Source organism: Vulpes vulpes, chromosome 2 (assembly GCF_048418805.1).
Source record: "Vulpes vulpes isolate BD-2025 chromosome 2, VulVul3, whole genome shotgun sequence".
NCBI classification, from domain to species: Eukaryota; Metazoa; Chordata; class Mammalia; order Carnivora; family Canidae; genus Vulpes; species Vulpes vulpes.
This window is the reverse complement of record NC_132781.1, coordinates 4,178,636-4,200,766: the sequence shown is the minus strand read 5'-3', so window position 1 is coordinate 4,200,766 and position 22,131 is coordinate 4,178,636. Positions and strand designations below refer to the sequence as shown.

At 59.4% G+C, this 22,131-nt stretch overlaps 1 protein-coding gene across 10 annotated transcripts in view; it reads left to right on the top strand.

Moving 5' to 3' along the window:
* The window catches only part of SEPTIN9 (septin 9), a 144,791-nt gene extending 133,154 nt beyond the window's left edge, over window positions 1–11,637 (top strand). For all 10 annotated transcript variants that reach the window (XM_072746523.1, XM_025999847.2, XM_072746524.1 and 7 more), the window contains 9 exons: window positions 512–703; window positions 1,693–1,821; window positions 2,182–2,263; window positions 2,553–2,690; window positions 3,380–3,497; window positions 4,349–4,444; window positions 4,587–4,683; window positions 8,377–8,428; window positions 9,439–11,637. In XM_072746523.1, the coding sequence (XP_072602624.1) occupies window positions 512–703; window positions 1,693–1,821; window positions 2,182–2,263; window positions 2,553–2,690; window positions 3,380–3,497; window positions 4,349–4,444; window positions 4,587–4,683; window positions 8,377–8,428; window positions 9,439–9,574 (1,040 nt within the window). In that variant the 3' untranslated portion in view covers window positions 9,575–11,637. The remainder of the gene's footprint in view (window positions 1–511; window positions 704–1,692; window positions 1,822–2,181; window positions 2,264–2,552; window positions 2,691–3,379; window positions 3,498–4,348; window positions 4,445–4,586; window positions 4,684–8,376; window positions 8,429–9,438) is intronic.
* Window positions 11,638–22,131: the final 10,494 nt, after the last annotated feature.

The following is a 22,131-nucleotide window of genomic DNA, read 5'->3' as shown; positions in this document are numbered from 1 at the left end:
GTCCAGGGTGGGGGGCAGGGAGCTGCCCCGGAGCCCTCTCCGCCTGCCCTCCTTGCCGGGAACAGCTGGGCCCCCCTGGAGGAGCATTGCTCGGGGCTTGAACACGCCTTGCCCAGGAGGGGCAGGATAGTGAGGACTCGGGTCCTCCTTTCAATCCCAAGAAGGTTGTCCCCTCCTTTGTCCTGGTTCACAGGCTGGCCCCAGACACTCAGCTGTTTGGCCCCAAGGGTCTCGAGGCCCCCAGGCTGCAGCAGGTGCTGGGGCCTATTGCAGCCAGGTGCTGGAGGCGGAGAGGGCCCACCTGGGTGCCCTGGGGCAGGGTGGAGGCTGGGAAGAGGAGGGCTGGGGTCAGCGCTGTATTGGAGCTGAGGGAAGGGCACCGTGCAGGGCGGCCTTTAGGTCTGGGGTGTTCCACAGGGGTCTCAGTTTCCCTGTTTGAGAAGTGGGGGTGGTGTAGGTGCTTTGCAGATGCCTGTGTCTGACCCCCGCCACCCCCACTGTCCCCCCACAGCCCCTGAGGCAGCTCCCGGCTGCATTGGCGACATGGCCGACACCCCCAGAGACGCTGGGCTGAAGCAGGCGCCCGCGCCCCGGAACGAGAAGGCCCCCGCGGACTTCGGCTACGTGGGGATCGACTCCATCCTGGAGCAGATGCGCAGGAAGGCCATGAAGCAGGGCTTCGAGTTCAACATCATGGTGGTCGGTGAGTCTGCGCCCCGCGCCGGGACCCTGCACCGGGGGCTTTGGGGCTCAGTCTCCTCTTCTGAAAACCGGGGTGGCTGCATGCGGTCTGTGAGGCGGATCGCCCTGTGTGAACCCCGAGGTGGCAGGTCAGGGCGGGCCCCCGGAGCCAGGCAGCTGGGTCCCCCTATCCCCACGCTGGGCTCTGTGCCCTAGACTAGATCCATGACCCTCGTGAGCAGGAGGGGCCTTCCAGTCACAGCCTAGTCCAGCTCCCCCCCACCCCCGTGCCCTCCACCCTCTGTCCTCCAGATGAGGGAGGGGACTCGGTGAGTGACGTTGGGGCACATGGCAAGGCCAGGAGCGCTTCTGGGGCCCAGGCACCTGGGAGGCACGCAGGAGGTGGTCTGACGTCCTGGGGGCTCCCTGGCCAGTCAGCCTCTCAGCGGCAGGGTCTGCAGTTAGGGGACCAGCCAGCGGGTGTCCCGTCCCTGGCAGTGAGGCCCCAGCTGCCCACCGTCCAGGGGCCCCTGTCCTGCCCTAGAAGGAACCGACTAGGGGCTTTTCACCAAGCCCAGGGGTTGCCCGGCTGCAGGCTTTATGCTGAGCGTGCCTGCACTTCCCACCCAGATGACCCCCAGAAACTGGGAGCCCGGCCCTGGGGTCTTTGGACCCAAACCCAGCAGCGTGGGTGGCCTGGCCGTGGTTAGACCGTGGTAGGTTTGCAGAGCCTCCTGGTATGTTGAGCTCTGGAGAGGAGAGGTGCATGGAGCCCCTGCCCCCCCACATGGCCTCCCCCAGGCTGCTCTGCATCTCGGCTCCTCTTGGGCCCTCTGGGTCCTGCCCTGCTACAGGGCACCACAAGAGCTGGGCCACTGCCTGGGCATCCCAGACCTTCCTGCCTCCGGAGCTCCCCCTGCCCCGGGGCCCCCACGGGAGGGGTGCTGGGGGGCAGCGCCGAGGTGCTGCTGAATCGCAGGGCCCACTGACCGGCTCCCATCCTCTCCGCAGGGCAGAGCGGCTTGGGGAAGTCCACCTTGATCAACACCCTCTTCAAATCCAAAATCAGCCGGAAGTCGGTACAGCCCACCTCGGAGGAGCGCATCCCCAAGACCATCGAGATCAAGTCCATCACGCACGGTCAGCACTGGGGTGGGGCTGGGGTGCCAGGGGTGGAGCTGGGAGTGCCGAGTCGGATCCCCTGGGCTGGGTATGTTGGAACTCTGGGTCGGGATGCTCTCCAGGACCCCTGCAGGCCCTGGTCAGAAGGAGCCCCCCTCCGTGCCCCAGATGACTGAGTTTGCCACCATGGGAAGCAGCTGCCCAAGACGACCGTCACCAGCCCCTGCTGGGCTTTGCTGCTGGAGGCGGTCGTCTCCCTGGCGTCACCTGGGGAGGGGGGTCATCGCTGGTCACCCATGTGACCCCGGGGCCTCAGGGTGGGGCTGTAAGGGTCCGGAGTCTCCCCCTGAGCCTGGTGGGTGCTGTGATTCTGTGCAGATATTGAGGAGAAAGGCGTCCGCATGAAGCTGACCGTCATCGACACCCCGGGGTTCGGGGACCATATCAACAACGAGAACTGGTAAGAGCCCATCAGGCTGCTCCTGGCCTCAGAGGCCCCCAAATCCCAGACCAATGCAGTTACCCTGGGAATCTTGCCCTCGCCCTCCCCCTGGGGTCAAAGGTCAGCATGGGAGGCTGGTTTGGGAGCTCAGGGAAGGCTGCGGCCTCTGCTCAGAAAGCCCAACACCCCCGGCCCTTGTACCTGGAAGGCTGGGTACCCGGCGGGGAATCGGGGGACTGGCAGCCTGCGGGAGGGGACGGGGCGGGAGCCGTCGCCTGGTGCAGCCTGACGGGGCCTCTCCGCGCAGCTGGCAGCCCATCATGAAGTTCATCAACGACCAGTACGAGAAGTACCTGCAGGAAGAGGTCAACATCAATCGGAAGAAGCGCATCCCGGACACGCGCGTGCACTGCTGCCTGTACTTCATCCCCGCCACCGGCCACTCGTGAGTCCTGCGCGGTGTTGCCTCTCCAGGTCCCCGGTCCCGCGTGGTCAGGGCGGCTCTGTGCAGCCTGGTTCAGGACCCCGGGCTGTGTCTGTGACTGCTGCTCTCGCCGGGGCGGGGGGAAGAGTGGGCACAGCTCTGCCCCAGGGTGGGAGGAGGGTGCCTGCCCCTCGGGGGCCCCGCGATGCTGCCCCACACCTGCTCAGGGCGCATTTCCGGGTGGCGGGGGGCTGTTGAGGGCCAGGGCCTTAACCGACGTCAGACTGCAGCACGCTGGAGCCGGTGGGCCCGGGTCTGGGGGCGCCGTGGACAGCAGCCTGTCCCGGAGGCTTGGCCGGGTGCTTCCTCCTGCCTGTCCCTCCCAAGGGAAGCCCCGCAGCCTTCGGAGCAAGAGTAGCCCCAGCTGCCCTCTCGGAGAGGACACCCCAGCCAGGACAGTGCTCAGAGCGGGCCTGTCCCCAGCCTGCCCGGCCCGGCCCGGCTCGTGTCTAGGGAATGCCCCTCTGCCCCTTTCCTGTCCCTTGCTCAGGGCTTGGCTGGCACTCGAGTCACGGCCTTGGCCGGGCTGGCACGTCCCCGCCCCGGGAGCCCGCACGGGCACCCTGAGGGCCCTCTCTCAGCTCCAGCCGGAGCCTCTCGTTCTGTCCCCGTCCCCGCCGCCCCTACTCATCCACGCCGTTCCCTTCCAGCCTCAGGCCCCTGGACATCGAGTTCATGAAGCGCCTAAGCAAAGTAGTGAACATCGTTCCCGTCATCGCCAAGGCCGACACGCTGACCCTGGAGGAGAGGGTCTACTTCAAGCAGCGGGTAGGGCTCCCCGCCTCCACACGGCCGTCAGACACGGCATGCCGGGCTTTTCTTAGATGGAAGAGAAAGCGCAAAGGGGGTGGTCTCCACCGAGGGGACAGGGGCCGCATCTCCCTCCCCTACGTCAGCCTGCCGTCCACACAGGCGGGCGCACCCGGGGCTGCTGCCTCCTCGCAGGCCACATGTCAGAGCCACTCGAGGCACCTGGGCCCTGTAGACCCTCCACCCGGTGGGCGTGAGCCAGGAGGCCCTTCTGTCTAATCCCCGAAGCTCCGCATGCCTGGCCCCCTGGCCTTGGCCCACAGCCTCAGGTGTGGGGCTTCTCCCAGCATGCTGAGGGGGGACTGCCCTTGCCATGGCCGTGTTGGCTGGCGGAGGAGCCTGCGCACGGCGGTGGGTCTGTGCTTAGGGCAGAGACGACGGCCATGCACAGGAGTATCCCTGTGTCTGCAGGAGCTGGTGCCACAAAGGGTAGTGACAGTCCTGACACGGGCAGGTGCGTGCTGGGCTGCAGAGGGCCTGCGCAGCATCCGGGGCCCACCAGGACAGAGGGCTTCCGGGTAGAGCTCGAGGGTGACTCGACAACCCCAAGCTGCCATCTTCGGGGTGCGATGTGGCTGGATAGGCAGGACGGGGAGCCGTTTAGGACTTGGGCCTGCAGCTGCCCCTCCTCCGCCCAGGAGGCTCCAGAACTGGAATATCAGGGTCACCAGCCCCGCAGAGCCCGCCCTTCACCCCAAGCTGGGCCCCCTCACTTTCTGGAGGTCACAGTGGGAGCGGATCCGGGGCGGGGGCAGCGGTCCAGCTGGCTGTGTGGACGGTGCCCACACCTCCCCCCTCTGGATCCCCAGATCACCGCGGACCTGCTGTCCAACGGCATCGATGTGTACCCCCAGAAGGAGTTTGACGAGGACTCGGAGGACCGGCTGGTGAACGAGAAGTTCCGAGTGAGTGGGTGGGCCGGATGCCGTGCCCAGGGGCCCCTCGATTCCTGCTAGAGGGCACGGCGGGGCAGCTCCTCCCAGGGGCCCCGGGGGCACACCGGCCTTTGCACACAAGCCTGACCAGTGCCGCCTGTCCCTCCCCCAGGAGATGATCCCGTTCGCCGTGGTGGGCAGTGACCATGAGTACCAAGTGAATGGGAAGAGGATCCTCGGAAGGAAAACCAAATGGGGCACCATCGAAGGTAATCGCCAAGCCGCTGAGGCCCCCGGCGGATCGGAAAGCTAAAGCCGCTTCTGCTGACCTGAAGCCCATGCACCAGAGCCCCAGCTGGGTGCTCCTGGACCTCATGGGTCACGTGGCCCCTCTCGGCCACAGGGAGGGGGACAGGCAGCTTCCCCCTTAGCTGTTGGAGCTCTCCCCCAATCCCCCAGAGAGAAAGGAGCTAGGAGGGGTCCTGCCAAGTTCTGGTGCTGGTGTTTCATAGCCACGCGGTGTGACCCTGGACACCTTGCTTCACCTCCCTGGGCCTACGACAGGGCTGGGCCCTGTGGCTCCGTCCAGCTCTGAGAACCAGACGCCCCGCCCCCTGCAGAAGCTCCCAGGACCCCCACATCTTAGTGCCCTGGGGGCTGCTCGAACAAGTTAGCACAGACCGGGTGGCTTGAAACAGAAATTGATTCTCCTAGTTCTGGAGGCCCGACGTCAAGGCGTCAGCAGGGTGGGTTCCTTGCGGAGGCCCGGAGGGGGGACATGTCCCTCCAGGCCTGTCTCCTGGGGGCTGCCAGCCGTCCTCAATGTCCCTTGGCTTCCCCGCCTGCACCCCCGCCCCGCCCCCCGTCTCCGTTTCAGCTTTCTGACTGCGTCTGTCTTCTCAGAAGGACATTTGTCGTTGGCTTAGCGTCCCCCTGAGATCCAGGATGACCCCCTGTTACGGTCTTTACCTCAATCACATCTTCAAAAACACTTTCCAAATAAGTTCTGCGTCACGAGTAGCGAGGAGCTGGGCGTTGGGCGTGGTGTGGGCGGCACAGTTCACCCCCGTCAGGTGCTGGCGCCCTAGGTGGGCCCCACCCCGGGTGTTTCTTCACCACCCGCTCTGTTTCGTCCTCCCTCTTTGGGACAGAGGAGGGAGGAAGGATGGATTGAAATGGGCTGCTTTGTTCTTCGATCCTGGGGCCGATCCCAGGGCCGATCCCCGGCCGAGGGCCCAGTATAGAGAAGGTCCAGAAGGCCCTCCCCCCGCCGCCACCCTCGCCCCCCTGTGGAACTGGGCAAGTCCCTTAACCCCAAGGGCCTCCATGCTCACCATCCTTAAAATGGGTACCATGGGCCAAGATTTTAGTAAAATGCAGAACGTCCCAAGGACTTCTGGAGCTTTTAGGGCAAACACGCGAAAGTGAGGGCCGTGAAAACCGCCGGTCAGGGGGCTCCGTCCGTGCCCGCTTCACAGGCATTATCCTGCTGCCTGCCTGCCCCTCCTGCAGGAGGCCGCGCTGCGGAGCCCCAGGGCCCAGCCCTGCTCTGCTGAAGCCTGGGCGAGGCCTGGAGAGGCCCGCGGACCTGCCTCGGGTGCCCACGGGTGCCGATCGGGTGCAGGATGGTGTTTTACGAACCCACCTCTGCCTGGGTGTTTGCTGGCTCCGCCTGCTGCAGATCTCCCCTCCTCCAAGGGTTGTGACCCCTGGGGGGGTCTCTGGGGGAGCTGCTCGCCCACAACCAGCCTTTCCTGGGCTTGTCCTGTGTTGGCTCCGCCTCGTCTTGAAACCTTGCTGTTTAGGAGCTGGTTCACGGACACACGCTCTGGAGGGCGAAGTGTGGGATAGGAAGGGCCCATGGGGGGCGCCTGGGAGGCCCAGTCCTGAAGCCTCTGCCTTCAGCTCAGGTCATGATTCCAGGGTCCTGGGATCGAGCCCCTCATTGGGCTTCCTGCTAGAGGGGAGCCTGCTTCTCCCTCTGCCGCTCCCTGTGCTCGTGCTCGCTCGCTCTCCTGCTTGATCTCTCTCTCCAATAAATAAATAAAATCTTAAAAAAAAAAAAAAAAAAGGCCAGAGGCCACAGAGGCTTGGGGGCAGCCCAGGGATGGACACGCGTCTGCTGCCCCCTGGCGGCCTACTCCGGCCTGCTGTGTCGGGCCCTAGATCCTGTGACCCGTGTGGTGGCACCTATAAGGACAGTGGCGAGGTGGCGGGTCTCCCGCTCCCGCAGCCTGTATGAGGACCCTCGAGGGCCCTGGAGGAGCTACGTCAGCGTAGCTCAGCCTCCCCAGAACAGGGCTGGCTCTTTATCTCCGGGACCGTGTGTGCTGATAGCGGACCTGAGGGATGCTCTGTGCTCGCCCCTGGCAGCAGGCGCTTTTGCCTCATTCTTGCCCACCCCACCCCACCCCACCCCGTCCCTCCCCATCCCTGGTCCTGTTTCCTTGATCTTCCCTGCCACTTGGGGTGCACCGTCCTGAGATATTCCGCTCATCCTCGGAAACGGCCGGGTGTCTTCGGGAGCTGGGTGGGGTGTGATACCGCACACAGTCGGCTCATCCAATGCTCTCGAGTCCCTGAGATGTGGGTGACCTTTGAGCCCCCACTTTACAGAGGAGGAAACCGGGGGTCAGAGAGGCCAGGAGGACTCAAGCCGAGGCCAGGGGAAGCAGCCACACTCATGCTCACACTCCCAGCTTGGGGCTCTGCTCTTCCCGCCCGCTCTCCCTGCTTGTAGCAACGCCATATGGGAGCCGGTCGGCGGAAGGTTCTAGTGCAGGCACAGCCCCGTGCGGGTGGGGGTGTCAGAGGCGCATGGAGGGCGGAAGCCAGGCAAGCAGCAACTGGAATAAGATCTAGAGCTCAAGGGCTCGGCAAGGCAGAGGCACTGGGGCTTTTTCTCCACAGCCCTGCCTGGCAGCTTACCGGGCGGCGGGGAGACAGACTCGTTCCCTGCCCTCTGAGCCCCAGTTCCTGAGACCGCAGAGGAGGGGCCGTGGTGCTGGCTTGTGGGGTGTGAGGAGATTGGATTAAACATGCAGGCGCCCCGCACCTGACGCCTCTCCGTGCGTGCTCTGTGCCCGCCTCCTGCGGTGTAGACGGTTAGCGGCCTGCCGGTGCGCGACAATCACATACCCCGGTGATGCGGCTTAGTGATGAGGCCAGCAATGAGATGGGCCACCAGCTGCGCCCCCAGCCACCACGGGGGTGCCGCTCGGGTCCTCATGGGGGACCTGGGGGCCCCCTCCCTGCCCCGTCTTCCCACGTCCCCAGAGCTGTCCCCTGCAGCCAGAGCGCGATGTGAATGCTAACGCGTGTGGGAGAGCGCCCGCTGGGGCACAGGGTCTTTAGGACGCCACCTTCGACTCCTGACCCTGTCCCGGCTTCAGGGATCCCCTGGGACGTCCTGCTCTTCCCAGGAGCCTCCCTGGTTCCCAGTGAGGAGCTGTGGCCCCACTGCTCCGGCCAAGGTGTTATGTATTTACTGGGGAGAGAGAGAGAGAGAGAGAGAGAGAGAGAGAGCACAAGCGGGGGAGCGGCAGAGACACAGGCAGAGGGAGAAGCAGGCTCCCCACTGAGCAGGGAGCCCGATGTGGGGCTCGATCCCAGGACCCCGGGATCATGACCTGAGCTGAAGGCAGATGCTTCACCCACTGAGCCCCCCCAGGAGCCCCCAACCCCGGCCCTCCTGCCCGTAGCCCACTGCTGGGTGGAGGGTTCCTGTGTCCTGTCACCACTCAACCAGAACCCTCCGGGGAACAGGAGCCCCATGGGGCCTGCCACGGTCGTATCTGCAGAGCCAGGTGCCCGTGAGGGGCCCAGTGCTCCCCTGTGGGGTGGTGACTCCCGTGCCCACCTGCCCAGGCTCCTCTTGGCACCAGAACCCCTCAGGGAGGGGAGCGGCAGGGCTGGGGAGGGCCTTCGGGTGACATTAAAGCTCCTCTGTCTCTTCTCCTCAGTTGAGAACACCACCCACTGTGAGTTTGCCTACCTTCGGGACCTCCTTATCAGGTGAGTCAGGGCTGTGGGCTGTGGGCTTAGCCCCCTGAAGGCCCCGAGAGGCCCCTGAATGAGGAGTGTGGGCAGTGGGGGAGCAGGCCTGGACAGCAGCTGGCCCGACCTCCCCCAGGATGACCTCCGAAGTCCGTTGGCCTAAAACACTGCCATGGAAATGAAGCAGGAAGTAGAAATTCTTCCTCTAGATGATGTCACCTGGGTGGGAAGGGGGCCAGGTTCTCATCTCTGCAGCCTGGGTCCATTAGATTCAGGGCCCAGGGGCCTTTGGTGCCAGGCATGGGGGCGGCGTCCCCCACTCCCATCCCAGTGTCCTCTGACCGCACTGCTTTGACCTAGCTGAGGCTCCTTGGTGTCCCCTGGGCGGCCACCCCTAAGCCTATAGAGCAGGAGTGGGGGTGGGGGTGGGGGGCTCCCGCTGTGGCACCAGGGGCTCCCCACTTCTCAGCAGGTGGATGCATTCTAGGAATGTAGGAATGAAGTCAAGGGGAGGGACAAGGCTATCTCTTGGGGCCTCTAAGTTGGGGGGATGGGCTGTGGCTTCGGGGGGTGACCCCACCATGTTGGAAAGCCTGGCAGCAGAAGACACCGCCCCCCCCTCCACTTTCCAGTCTGTCCTGAGGGCCTGGGCTGCAGGGGAGGGAAAACCCGAGCATAGGACCAGTGGGGTCCACCAGCTCAGGCCCTGGCCCCAGGACCACTGGTCCCCCCCCCGCCCGACCTGGCCAATGGCCTGGGGCTTCTAGGTGGCAGCAAGGACATTCCAGTGTTGTCCCCTCTGAGTTCACACCCAGCCCCTGCCCTTAGACTGGACACAAGGGGGACGGGGGCACGAGCAGTGGGAACGTTTGTGTTCTTGTGCCTCGGAGACAGCACCCACAACCCCGCCAGGCCTGGGCCCCGGCCCACCTGCTGGCCCCTCCTGGGGGGGCTCCCTGAAAGCCAGGGGGTGGGGACTGGGGTCGGCCCCATCTTGTGACCTCCCTGTGTCGTGTCCCCCTCTCCAGGACACACATGCAAAACATTAAGGACATTACCAGCACCATCCACTTCGAGGCCTACCGGGTGAAGCGCCTGCACGAGGGCAGCAGCGCCGTGTCCAACGGCGTCGACGAGAAGGGGCCCGAAGCCCAGGAGATGTAACCCACCCGCCCTGCCCCCGGGACCCTGCCCCCGGGACCCTGCCCCCCAGTCCTCTCCAGCACCACCCCCAGGCCTGCCCACGTGCCCCGTCTTATTTTATATCATTTCCTCCGTTCATCATCGTCCTCCGCCCCCTGACACGCTGCCGAGTAACGACACGCCGTGTGCCCTCCTGAGTACGCGCGTTATTAGCCGCTGACTCCGGGGCCTGGACCGGCCTGGGCTTCGGAGAGGCCGCGCCCCTCTGGCTGTCCCCGAGGTCTGGGGGGGCAGGAGGGGCCCCCCATTCCACGTCAGTCCCCATCCCCAGGCGCAGCTCCCGGTCGCCACAGCCTCCGATCGGGGCAGGGTGGTGTGGGGGGGAGACCCGGAGCCCCCTCCCACCCCCTCCCACCCCCTCCCTGCGCGGCCCCAGGCCCTAAGGGCCTAACTCAGACCCGGAACTCAGAGAGCCCCTGCCCTTGCCCCACCCACCGGGAGAAGAGTTGATTCCATGAGATGCAAGTTGCCGATTGCTTAGACCCAGCGAGGCCCACTGGCTGCCTGCTGCCCGCCCCCCACCCCCCCACGAGCCCCCATGAGCCCGTCCTGGAGCAGAAAGTGCCTTTATCTCAGCCGTCCACGAGCCAGCGTCCTATCCCCCGCCGTCCCCTCTGCCGGAACTGGGGACAAGTCAGGCAGAGAGAGGTGTGCCTCCATCTCTCCGTCGTCCCCCCTCCCCCCAGGATTTGATTGAGCCTTCAAGGGAAGGAAACGGATGCACCCCACTCCAGCCCACCCCCATGATTCTGGGGAAGGTCCAAGCAAGTGAATCTGGTGGAGGAGATGAGGAGGAGGTGACTGTGCCAGAAGGAGGGGGCTGTGGGCCGAGCCTGGGCCTGTCAGAGCGGCCCTAGTGGCCCCGGTGTCTGCCCTGCACTGCCCCACGGAACTGGGAACTGGGAGAGAGTGTGTGTGTCCGTCTGTCTGTTTAGACACCTCTTTGGCCCAAGATGCTCTGGTTAAATTATGCCCAGGCGGCCACCCCAGGTACACATGCAGCCCTCCCGGGCCAGGCCTTGCTGACACCATAACCCCAGGAGCTTTTCATGGCCCTAAATGTGCCTCGGCTCCTGCGCCCCAGAACCCATCGTAAAGACACCCCCACCCCCCAGAGAAGGAGAGGTCAGGAGTCAGGTGCACATGGCCCATCGTCAGGCTGCAGACGGGATTTTCCAAGCAGGGCTGTGCTGGTCGCTCCTGGTCCTGCTCCTTCACCCTCTGTCTCCCCCGAGAGACAGCAGGGACCCTCGCACAGCAGAGGGCAGGTGAGATGAGACCCAGGTGAGGTGCACGTCTGTCTGCCGCGCCCCCCCCCCCCCCCGCGCCGGCTCACTGCAGCCCGTGAGAACAGTGGAGGAAGGGGGTGCAGAGAGGCCTGTGCAGAGGTGTGTGTGTACGCTCGCCTACGATGTGCGTGCATCACGTGTTCACTCCCCACCCAAGACAGGAAGGACCCCTCAGTGAAACCGTTGACTTGCCGACTTGCCGTGTTTTTGCCAAAACCAAGATTGCGAAGGACACCTCCACCTCCAGCGGCGGGGCGCGGGGCGCAGGGCGAGGGGCGGCCTCCCCGGCCGGGTGGACTCGCTTTCCTTCTCTGTAGCCAGACCTTGAAAAAATTGTGACTTTCACTGGGATCTGTTCCGCAGTGGCCTTTTGCTATGTGCCTCCTGAGAAATTCGTCTTTTTGTATAAATAACAAAGTTGAAAATGTATTTCCTGAAATAAATGTCCGAAAGCAAACCTGGAAGGGGGGATGTGTTCCTCTTCCTGGCCCCGGAGGCCCGGCCTTCCTTCCAGAGGAAGCCGGCACTGGGGTGCTTGCAGGGTGTGGGGGGCTGTTTAATGGTGGCGGGGACGCCGGTTTCGGGGAATCCAGAAGCACTCGTTTCTCTGGAAAGCCAAGGGCAGAGCTTTCCTAATTTATTCACTGAAGGAGGCTTGGGAGGGTTTCCCACGGGGAGGCGCTGCCAGCTGCTTCTGTTCCTATATTGTTGGAAATAAAGTTTTTCTTCTTAAAATCCGCCCTATCAGATTGGACCCTATGAACTGGTCAGTATTTGACAGTATTTCCACACCGGCGAGTTTGTGCCTAGAGAACGGGGAGGAGACCGGTTCCGGAAGGTGCCGTGGGCAGGGGGCGCGAGCCCGGGCGTTCTGGACCCAAGCCCTTTGGCTTGAAACCACCGCGACCCCCAGGTCGCCTCTGCGTGTCCAGGGGATCTCTGGGGCTGCCTAAAACGACAAAAATTCACTCTCCCAGTGCTTTTTTTTTTTTTTTTTCTTTTTAAAGATTTTATTTATTTAAGAGAGGCAGAGGGAGAAGCAGGTTCCCTGCGGGGAGCCCGGTGCGGGACTTGACCCCAGGACCCCGGGATCACGCCCTGAGCCAACCAGGTGCCCCATTCTGTGACTGTACTGGAGGCCGAGAGCCCAAGATTGGGGTGTCTGCAGGCTGTGCCTGGCTCTGGCCTCCTGCTCTGTGCTTTTGTCCTTGTAGACAAGAAACCGATTTCTTGCCTGGCACTCCCATTGGGTTTGGGGCCCACCTTAATCCAGGGTGGCTTCATCCCGTCCTTACCTTCCATCTGCAAAGATGCTGTTTGCAAATAAGGCCACGTTCTGAGGTTCTGCAAGGACATGAATTCGGGGGAAGGTGGGTGCTGTTCCAGCCCAGGTGTCCCCTGCCCTCTCTGTGGGGCAGGTTGGCTCCTTTTGCAGGAGGTAAATGGGTTTCTTGCCCGAATGAATCAATGGAGATGGACAGTGGCCACGTAGAGCCTCTGCTTCCAGGCTTCTGGGGTGTGTCACCCACAGCTGACATCTGCCGGGAGCACAGGAGGACAGGGTCCACGGGGGGGGGGCAGTTCCTTGACCCCGAAGCCCTGTCCCTCCTCCAGACTAAAATGGTCCCCATTTTCACCCCTGCTGGACATCCCTGTCCGGCAGCTGCTCTCTCTGGACCGGACCCTCTCCAGGCCTTGACCTCAGCTCAGGAATCTGGCCCCTTCCTCCCCGGGGCTCACTTCCCGTGCCTCGCCGCCTGCCTGGCCCTGTGCTGCTGGTCCCTCACTCGCCAGCCCCACGGGGACCAGGAGGCCGGCTCTCCGCCCAGCCCACCTGCCTTTCCCATCCCAGGGCAGCCTGAGACTCCCTGCAGTGACGGGGACTCTCCCCTATTGTTGATCCAGGTGACCAACTGTCCAGTTTGCCTGCACATGCGGGGGTTCCAGGGATGTGCCACTTTTAGTGCTAAAACCAGGAAGGTCCTGGGTGAGCTGGACAAGTTGCTCACCCTCTGTAGACCCCATACCACCCCGACCCTTCTCCCACCGCCCAGGGTCCTGGTCTTGGTCTCCTTTGGCCCACGGGGCTCCTTAAGAAGCTGCATGATCTGGGCTGAGCTTGCCAGACATCCTGGGGGTGCTCGGGAGGCCCCAAGGACCAGCCAGAGCGTCATTAGGACTCTGAGCACCTGTGTGGGGGTGGGATGTCCCTAGGGGGCTGTGGTGACCAGGTGTCCAGTGCTCACGCCTTCCCTGCTCTGGGCTGCGGGGTTTGAACAAGCCAGAAAAGCGATTCAATCAACAGGGGTTTTTTTTTATTAGGGTGACGGGGTCTCCAGACCCTGCTTGTGTGTGCGCGTTGGCATCCGGCGAGGATCCATGGCAGGTGGCCTCCACCTGGGGAAGAAGCCAGATGGAAATCAGCTAAGGGGTCTCCTTTTGGATCTGTATTCATGGCCTTGCCTCCTCTCGTCTTTAAGCATTACTTTCTGGCTACGAAAGTAACGTGAACACAGTAGACAATGTGGAATGTGGAAATGCCAGAAAAACAAAACAAAACACAAAAAACACCACAAGGAAATACAAAGCCCACCGTCCTTTTCCCCAGCCCCAACTCTGGCTGGGGGGAGGAGAGGGGAGGGGAGGGGAGGGGAGGGCTGGCATAATTACCATAATGCTTCCTGGGCGTGCTTGTATCCTGCTTGATTGGGTGTTAGGGGTGCTGGGGAGAGGATGTAGGGGGGCAGGAGGGAGGGTAAGAGCCATGCAGACTCCTGGGCCGGACCCCCATGTGCTCACTGCCAGGGAACTGCTGTAGCTTCCCACAGTGCTGACAGTTGGAGGCATCCTGTGCCAGGTTCCACCCTGCGGGGTCCCCCGCCCCCACTGAGCCCAAGCAGGTGTCTCTGCTGACTCCGAGCTCAGGTGAGGCCGCCTCGGCCAGGCAGGAGCCTTCTGTCCCCGGCCTTCCCCTTCCCCTCCCCGCCCCCAGCTCCCTGCTCCCCCATTGCTCCCCCTGAGGGAGGAGAGGGGTGACAGGCTTCCAAGTAGGTTGGGCCCAGCTCGGGTGTCCCGGATGGTGGAAATTGGGACTCACTGCGCAGACCAGATGCATTTCCTGCCTTGGCGCCTAGAACGCTTTCCAGATGTGTGCGCCGCCCAAGGCACAATCAGGAGGGGCCCGGGCAACCAGAACCAGCTGTGTCAGGGACGCGGGCCTGACGCCAGCACATGGGTCTGTCACTGATGGAGAAAAATGTCACGGTGAGGAGCTGAGCCTGAGAGCCTGTCCCCCGGGGGCTGTGGTCCCGCTGCTGACCCCTGACCCCGGCTGGCTGCACACCCAGCCCTGCCCCCACCCCCAGGGCTCTGGCCTTTACAGAAAGTCAGATGTTCTGGTTTTCCTCCGATAATATTAGCAATACCTGCTTTGCGTAGAAAGTTTGAAAAATAGAGAAAAGCCGAGAAACAACCACTGTAGCAGTGAACACGGGAGCCACCGGCCCACGCACCGGAGGGGAGAGGTGCTTTTATTTTATTTATTTTATTTTATTTTATTTTATTTTATTTTATTTTATATTTTATTATTTATTTATTTATTTGTTTGTTTATTTATTTATTTTTGGAGAGGTGCTTTTAAATGCTTCTGCAAACTTTGTTATTTGTTTTTCTAAAACTGAGTTCAGAGGGAGCAGGTTCCTTTTGTAACCTGTGCTTTCACTTACCCGTGAGGATTTCCCCACTTCCGTATGTTTTGTTTTGTGTTTTTTTTGTTTGTTTGTTTTGAAAACAGGATTTTAATAGCGGTACATTAGAGCATCCTGTACATCTATCTTAATAAGTGAGAATAGAAAAAAAAAATAAGTGAGAATAGCTACGTTTTTACAAGTGGGCCGCGCCCCGGGGGCTGGAGGTGCACAGGCCATCCCTGTCCTCAGATGAGAAAGGCGCCTGGTTGCCGGGAGCTGCTGGAAACCGTTCGAAGCCCCGGCTGGAAGGGTCTGTGTAGACCCAGACGCAGGAGGGGCCCCAGGACTGCTGTTCCCTCGGCCTCCCCCCTCTGCCCCGCTCCACCGGGCCGCTGTCCTCGCTGCAGGCAGGTGGGCAGAGCGTCCTGGGGAAGTCCTGCGAGCCACCATCCCCTGCGGACTGCGGAGCTCGGGGCCGCGGCACAGAACCCTGGTCGACTCTGTTCCTGAAACGCCCACTTCTGAGCCCCTTCCCCACGCAGACTCCAGTGGGCAGCGGGCGGCTCTCGAGTGGGGTCCCAGGAGGACCCCAGCAGGTGCCCCCTCGGAGAGCACATATTGAAGTTCCAGGCCGGGAAGGTGGTGTGATGGGGGACCCACCCGTGATGGGGTCGGCGTCAGACGGGCTCCCTTTGTGCAAAGGCCTGAGTCGGGGGGCGCAGAGCTGGAAGGGACCCCGAGGCTGGGAGGCTGGAAGCGGTGGGGGGCGGGGGCAGGGGGCTGATTCCAGCCAAGCCAAGCCCTTCCCTGCACCCCTGCAAAGCTGGCCTGGCCACCCTCCTTCCTCCTGCCTGTGTGAGCCCCAGCCCTCCTGCCGCGCCCCTGCCCGGAGCTCCCAGAGGACAGCAGGGCGGCTCCGGGGACACCCGACGCCCCAAGTCCTCCACGGGAGCACCCCACCGGCCTTCCACGTGCCGGGCAGGGTCCTGGGGCCGCCGCTCAGCCACTGACCTGCGGGCAGACCACGGTCCCCATAGAGCAGTGGGGCCCGGGGAGGAGTGGGGCCCAACGAGTGCCCCGGTAATGAGGACAAGAGGGAGTGCGGGTAACCACAAGGACCTTGAGTGTCGCCTGATTCATAGACTAATTCCTCAGAGAGAGTCACTGCCAGGGAGCTGCTGCACCTTCCCTCAACACCCTCCTCCCCCTCCTCCCTCTCCTCCCCTGCCCCCTCCCCTCCCCCTCCTCTCACTCCCTCTCCCCTCCTTCCTCCTCCTCCCCCTCCCCTCCCTTCTCCCCCTCCTCCTTCTCCCTGTCCCCTCTGTCCTCCCTCTCCCCTCCCTCTTCCCCCTCAACCCTCCTCCCTCTCACCCCTCCCCCTCCTGCCTGTCCCCTCCCCCCTGCGCCTCCTCCTTCCTTCCCCTCCTTTTTCTTTTCTTCCCCTCCTCTCCCCTTATCCCCTCCTCTTTCCCCCCACCCCCATCTCCCATCCCTCTCCCTCCTCCCTGCCCTCCCCCTCCTTCTATCCTTCTATTCCCTCCTCTTCCTCCCTCTCCTCCCCTCCTCTCCTTTTCTTCTCCTCCCCCCCATCCCCTCCTCCCTACCCCTACCCCCATCTCCCCTCCTCTCCCCCCTCCTCCTTTTCCCTCTCTGCCCCCTCAGGTGCCAGGGACGCCAGCATCAGCTGATCACCTGGCACGTGGAGAACCGCCACGGCCCCTCCACCTCCCTGATTAATGACTTCCTCGGAGCCTGTCCCATGAAGAAATCTAAGTCCCCCGAAGGAAACAGCCGCATGGAGGGATGGCGCGGGGGAGGCTCCAAGGACCTGTCCAGGCAGGGCGCTCAGGAACTCCAGGGGCAGCCTCTCCAGCCCAGCCAGGGTGAGCAGCAAGCAGGAGGGGCTGTGACCGCTGCTGGGGGCAGGGGGAGGTAGGACCAGCAGTGCCTCCTGGTGGGTCGTGAGCTTCGAGGGTGTAGACTTGACCTGGGGTGGGGGTTGCTGAGTCTCAGGACTTGCAACCAGAGTAACCCAAGGGGGCCACTCATTACAGGGCTCAATACCATCTTTGGAGTTCCACTGTTGGGTGGCCCGGGCACAGGCCCGACCGGACCCCACTGCTGTGGGAGGGACCCGGATCCCGGCTCTGGCTTTGGCTCTGGGGCAGGTCTGCAGCCTGCCTGCTGCTCAGTGGAAGTTCCTGCAGAGGATCCCTTCCCCAGCCAGCTCTCCATCCTTTGCCTTTCTCTGCCCCCCTCCTCCTCAGGGTCTCATCTGGATCTCCTGCTCTCCAGAGCAGCTGGGGGTACATGGGGGAGACAAAAGTCTTTTCCTCTAACAGAGAGCCCTGGGTTTTTGTCCAGCGCTTCAAGCTTTACGGAGATTCCCACTCAAGTGGTGTCTTTGCAGGAACCACATTGGGGGCTGCTGGTTCCACCTCCCAGATGAGGAGGCAGGTCTTGCAGCGGGGTGGCGGCAGAGGCCTGGCTCCCAGGGTTCCTCCTTCAGGTGCCGCGTGCTCTGGGTGCTGCTCTGGGCACCCTTCCTCTGCTGCCTCCCTCCCTGGGAGGAGAGGGGCTGGAACACAGCCACGTTGTTAAATCTCATTGCGCTGGTCCGCCTGTGGTCTCAGAGTAGGGCGCGTGTGTCTGTGTGCACACCTGTGAGCACTCCAGCAAACATGCATGCCCCCATAGCATGGAATACAGGGAAACCCGAGGGATCAAGAGAGCCACTGGCTTGGGGGTTTACTCCCGATGGTGAGTGTTGGGGTCATCTGCTCTTTGGGATTAGGGCCCAGAGACTGACATCGCAACTGTACAGACGACTGGCTGGGAGGTGAGCCCTCTGGTGACAGGCCAGCAGTGAGTATAAAACCTGTGTTACAAATTCAGCCCTGCGAAGCCCAGTAAAACGAAGACTAGCGATATGCACTGATGAAGCAAAAGCCCATCTGCAGAACTCCTACAGTTGTGCCCCCTGGAGACTCAGCCCTCAAGCAAATGTGAGGAGGGTAGAGAATTCTAGGTTGCAGTCCTATGAGCTGCTTATCTACATTTTCTTTTCTTTCTTTCTTTTTTTTTTTTTTAGAAGATTTTATTTATTTACTCATGAGAGACACACGGAGAGAGGCAGAGACGCAGGCAGAGGGAGAAGCAGGCTCCACGCAGGGACCCCGATGTGTGCGACTCGATCCCGGGTCTCCAGGATCATGCCCTGGGCCGAAGGCAGGTGCTAAACTTCCGAGCCGCCCAGGCGTCCCACTTTTTATTTTCTTAAAGGCTCATTTCTCTAGATAATGCATACATCTGCCCCCTAACTTTTTGCAGGTCCTTGAGCTGTGTACATTTGCAAAGATCATCCAAGGGCAGTGTTCTCTGCAGCTGGCTTTGAATATTGGTTCTTCTACTTACCAGCTGGGTGACTTAACCTGGGTCCATGCCTCAGTTTCCCCATATGCAAAGTGATGGGGAAACAATACCTAGTAACTGTTCGTGTGAGATGGTTCGTGTGAAGTACATAGAATAGTGTCTGGTCAGTAAAGACGGCGGCACAGGTGTTAGCCATCAGCATCGCCAGCACCAGCAGCAGCAGCATCACTCCTGCTGCAGACTGCATGTCTGTGTCCCCCCAAATTCATGTCAGAGCCTACCCCCCAATGTAATGGAAGTTGGAAGGGGGGCCTTTGGCAGGTGATTAAACATTAGGTTTAGATGAAGTCTTGAGGGTGGTGCCTTCAGGACGTGATTCATGTCTTATAAGAAGAGACAAGATTGCTTGCTCTCTCCATGTGCACACACTGAGCAGAGGCCATTTAAGCACATTTGATCATAGTGAGAAGGCAGCTGTCTACAAGCCATGGAGCTGACTCTCACCAGGAACAAATGTCAGCACCTTGATCTTAACTCCCCGAGGTACAGAAGTGTAAGGAATGAATTTCTGTTTTTAAACCACCCAGTCTATGCTATTTTGCTATATCTGCCCAAGCAGATGATGACAACTACCATCATCACCATCACCACCATCACCAGTACCATCACCGTCAACATCATCACCATCAACATCATCACCATCATCACCACCATCACCACCATCACCACCATCATCACCACCATCAACACCATGACCAGCACCATCACCATAGCCACTATCATCACCATCCACCATCATCACCATCACCACCATTATCACCAACATCCTGAAGCTGATGGGATGGCCTCAACTTGCTTCTCTGCCCTGGAATCAAAAGGAATGAAAACCAAGGATGCCTGGCTGGCTGGCTTAGTCATGTGACTCTTGATCTCAGGATTATGACTCAAGCCCCAAAGTAGTGGACATAGAGATCACTTAAAAATAAAATCTAAAAAAAAAAAAAAAAAGGAATGAAAACCAGCCAGAAGGTGGAGGGCAGAGCTGACAGTAGAGGAGATGGTGAGCTGTTTGCAGTCCCATCTGGTGCCCTTTCTGCTGCCCTATTCACCTGCTGCCTCCTTCCCTACTAGATCTTTTAACATCTTTATCATAAAGTCCTTGTCCAGTCATTCTAACATCTCACCATCTCTGGGTCTACTTCTACTGACAGTTTTTCTCCTGATTCTGGGTCACATTTTCCTGTTTATTTGCATGTAATTTCTTATTTACCCAAATGCTATATGTAAAAAAGCCAGGAGTGTGCAACATAAATACATTTCTCCTGGAAAAATTAAATACATTCCTCTTGGAAAAAAGAACACGACCCTTCTTCTTTCAGGCCATGAGTGTGAGGGGCTAAGCCATCTAGTGTCCAGTTGAGCCGGGTCTGGGCTTGGATGTAGCATTCATTAGATTCATTTTGCCACTCGCTTCCGGTGTTTTGAAGGTAAGCTGAGGTCTTTCTCTTTAGTGTTTGGGAGAGAAGATGACAGCATGATAAAGTTAATGTGTGTCTCTACGTAAAAGGTAGGTGGCATGTGCCCATCTGTGGCTGGCGTGGCGGCAGGCAGGTGTATGGAGGGGGAGTGCTATAGAACAGGACACTGAGCTTAGATGTTAAGGCTGTGGATAGAGAAAATGATGACCGTCAGCCTGATGAAGGGCCTTCTCTGCTGAATCCAGGGCCCTCAAGGACCCCGGGACACATCTCAGGATTTCTAAATCAACTGGCCACAGGCCATGGCTGCTTCCACGTAGTAGGAAAACGTGAACACCCCAGTTCTACCTCCAAACCCCAGCACATGGTACATTGTCTACCCCACCCCCCACATATGAATTTATAACTAGAAAACAGAAACTGCCCTGGTCTTGACCCAGACTTCTGCGTCCCAGCCTCACCCACAAGGGGGGCGCCCATTAGCCCCATTCAGCTCCCTGCCAGACTTCCCACAGGGCTTTTTGGCTTTTGTCAGCTCAAGACAGCCCTAGAAATCGGCAGAAGCCGAGGGGGTGTGTGTCTAATAAAGCTGGAGCTCTGTAATTTAGCAATTACTGTAACCCACACTTGTAATTTCGGGGGCTTCTCGTAATTCTTCTTTATACTCTCTCTCTTTTAAAAAATACGCAGCTTTAATAGCTTTCTCTCTAATGCTCCAAAGGCTGGTGTTCCCCCCTACCCCAGTCAGCTGCAGAGCACACAAAGTGTGCAGACTGCATTTGCGCCGCTTTTCAAGGATTAAAAAGGTTAATTTAATGTTCGGCAGCTCCCAAAGGAAATTGAACTTGCTCTTTGCAATCGTGCGTGCCTTCAAAGCCCTGAATCCATCCAGTTTGATCATCGGTGTGGACTGAAACTGCCTCAAGGTGGAATCTGCCCACCTCCCAGGCTCTGTTATCAATCAGTCCCTTTACTGCTCCCTGAACACATGAGCATCACTTGTGCTCCTTGGCCTCCATTCATGTGATTACCTGTTTGTTCATTTAAGGAATGTTTGTCTTGAGAACCTCTGTGTGCCAGTAATATGCTTCCTGTGGGGAATCTAAGTCATAAAAGGCAGGACCTCTTCTCAGGGGTTTGTAGCATGGTGGGGAAGACAGATGCCCGTCTCGTAACTATAGTTCAGAGCAGAGTTGGCCCAGAGGCTGTGGGAGCCAGAGTGGGAAGGCCAGAGGGATGCCGGAGAGACAATCTGCCCGGGAAGAGGCAGCACTTGGTTGAGGGAGCGGTGAACATCAGAGCATCAAAGAGACGCAGTGCACGGTGGTCAAAGACAAGCAAATAATTCCCTGGAGCTGGAGAGGAAATCTGGAAATGGGCAAGAGAGAGGCCAGCATACAGGCAGGGGCCACGTTGTGAAGAGCCTGGAGGGCCATGGTGAGGAATTCGAGCTGTGCTTTGCAAACCATCAGAGCTACTAAAGGCTTTTCCTGAAGGGGAACAACAGAGTTAGATCTGCATCTAAAACAGAGCTGTGCAAAGGAACTTTCTGCAGCCACATCAGAGTTTCACGGTGGAGCTGTCCGGTGCAGCAGCCATGAGACCCATGTGGCTATTAAACATTTGAAAAGTGGCCAGGGCGTCTGAGGAATTGAATTTTTAATTTTACATAAACTCGCCTACCGTATTGGGCGGTGCAGTTTTAGACAGGGATCCCTATCAGCTGCGAGAAGACTATGTCGATGTGAGATGAGGGCAGGTGACGGGCCAGTGAGAAGGATATGTGACGATCCAGGTGAGAAGCATTAAGAATCTGGCATAAGGCAGAGACTGAAGAGGAAATGATAGATTTGAGAGGTATGTCAAAGAGCCAGGCACTGGCTATCGATGGAATGAATGGAGCGGGGAGCTTAAGTGACTTATGAATTTGTTACTGTGTGCCTGGGTGGATGGTGGTTCTTGTATCACGGAGAAAATCAGACAGGCACACACACACACATGCACAACTATACTTTATATTTTATTAATACTATTATGATTTATTATGTATTAAAAATATTTTATATGTTATACAAAATATGCATAGGTATATTTTATATGTACATAAAATACATACTTATATAAATATTTGATATATATGCACATGAAAATAACAGACCTAGAGTAATAAAGAGAAAAAAATATTGAAAACGATAGCTAATGATATTTAATAATATAGTTAGGACCGCCTATTTCATTTATATCAATTAATGTAAATGGCATAAATCACCCATTAAAAGGAAAGGACTCTAGAATTGGGTCGGAAAACAAACTCAGTTATATAGTGTTTATAAGGAACACATATTAAACAAAGCAATTCAGTCAAGTTAAACAGAGAAGAAGGAAAAAACATGCTAGATCAACCAAACACAAACAGAAGTGTCAGGGTCATAATACTGGTACTGGAAAGCGGTCAGCTCAGGGGCAGAAGTGCTAAGTGGAACAAAGGGGCTGCCAGAGTGGAACACGTGCCCCCCAAACAACGTGGCATGAGATCTAGAGGCCCAGGTGGACGAGCCAGGAGGGTGAGCAGGTCAGTGGACTATGCATGGCTTGCCTCTCTCCACACATAACGGGAAAAGCAGACTAGAGATACGTAAAGCTGCAGAGATGCTGGAGCTGACGGGGGTACGTTAACCATCCCCTGGTGG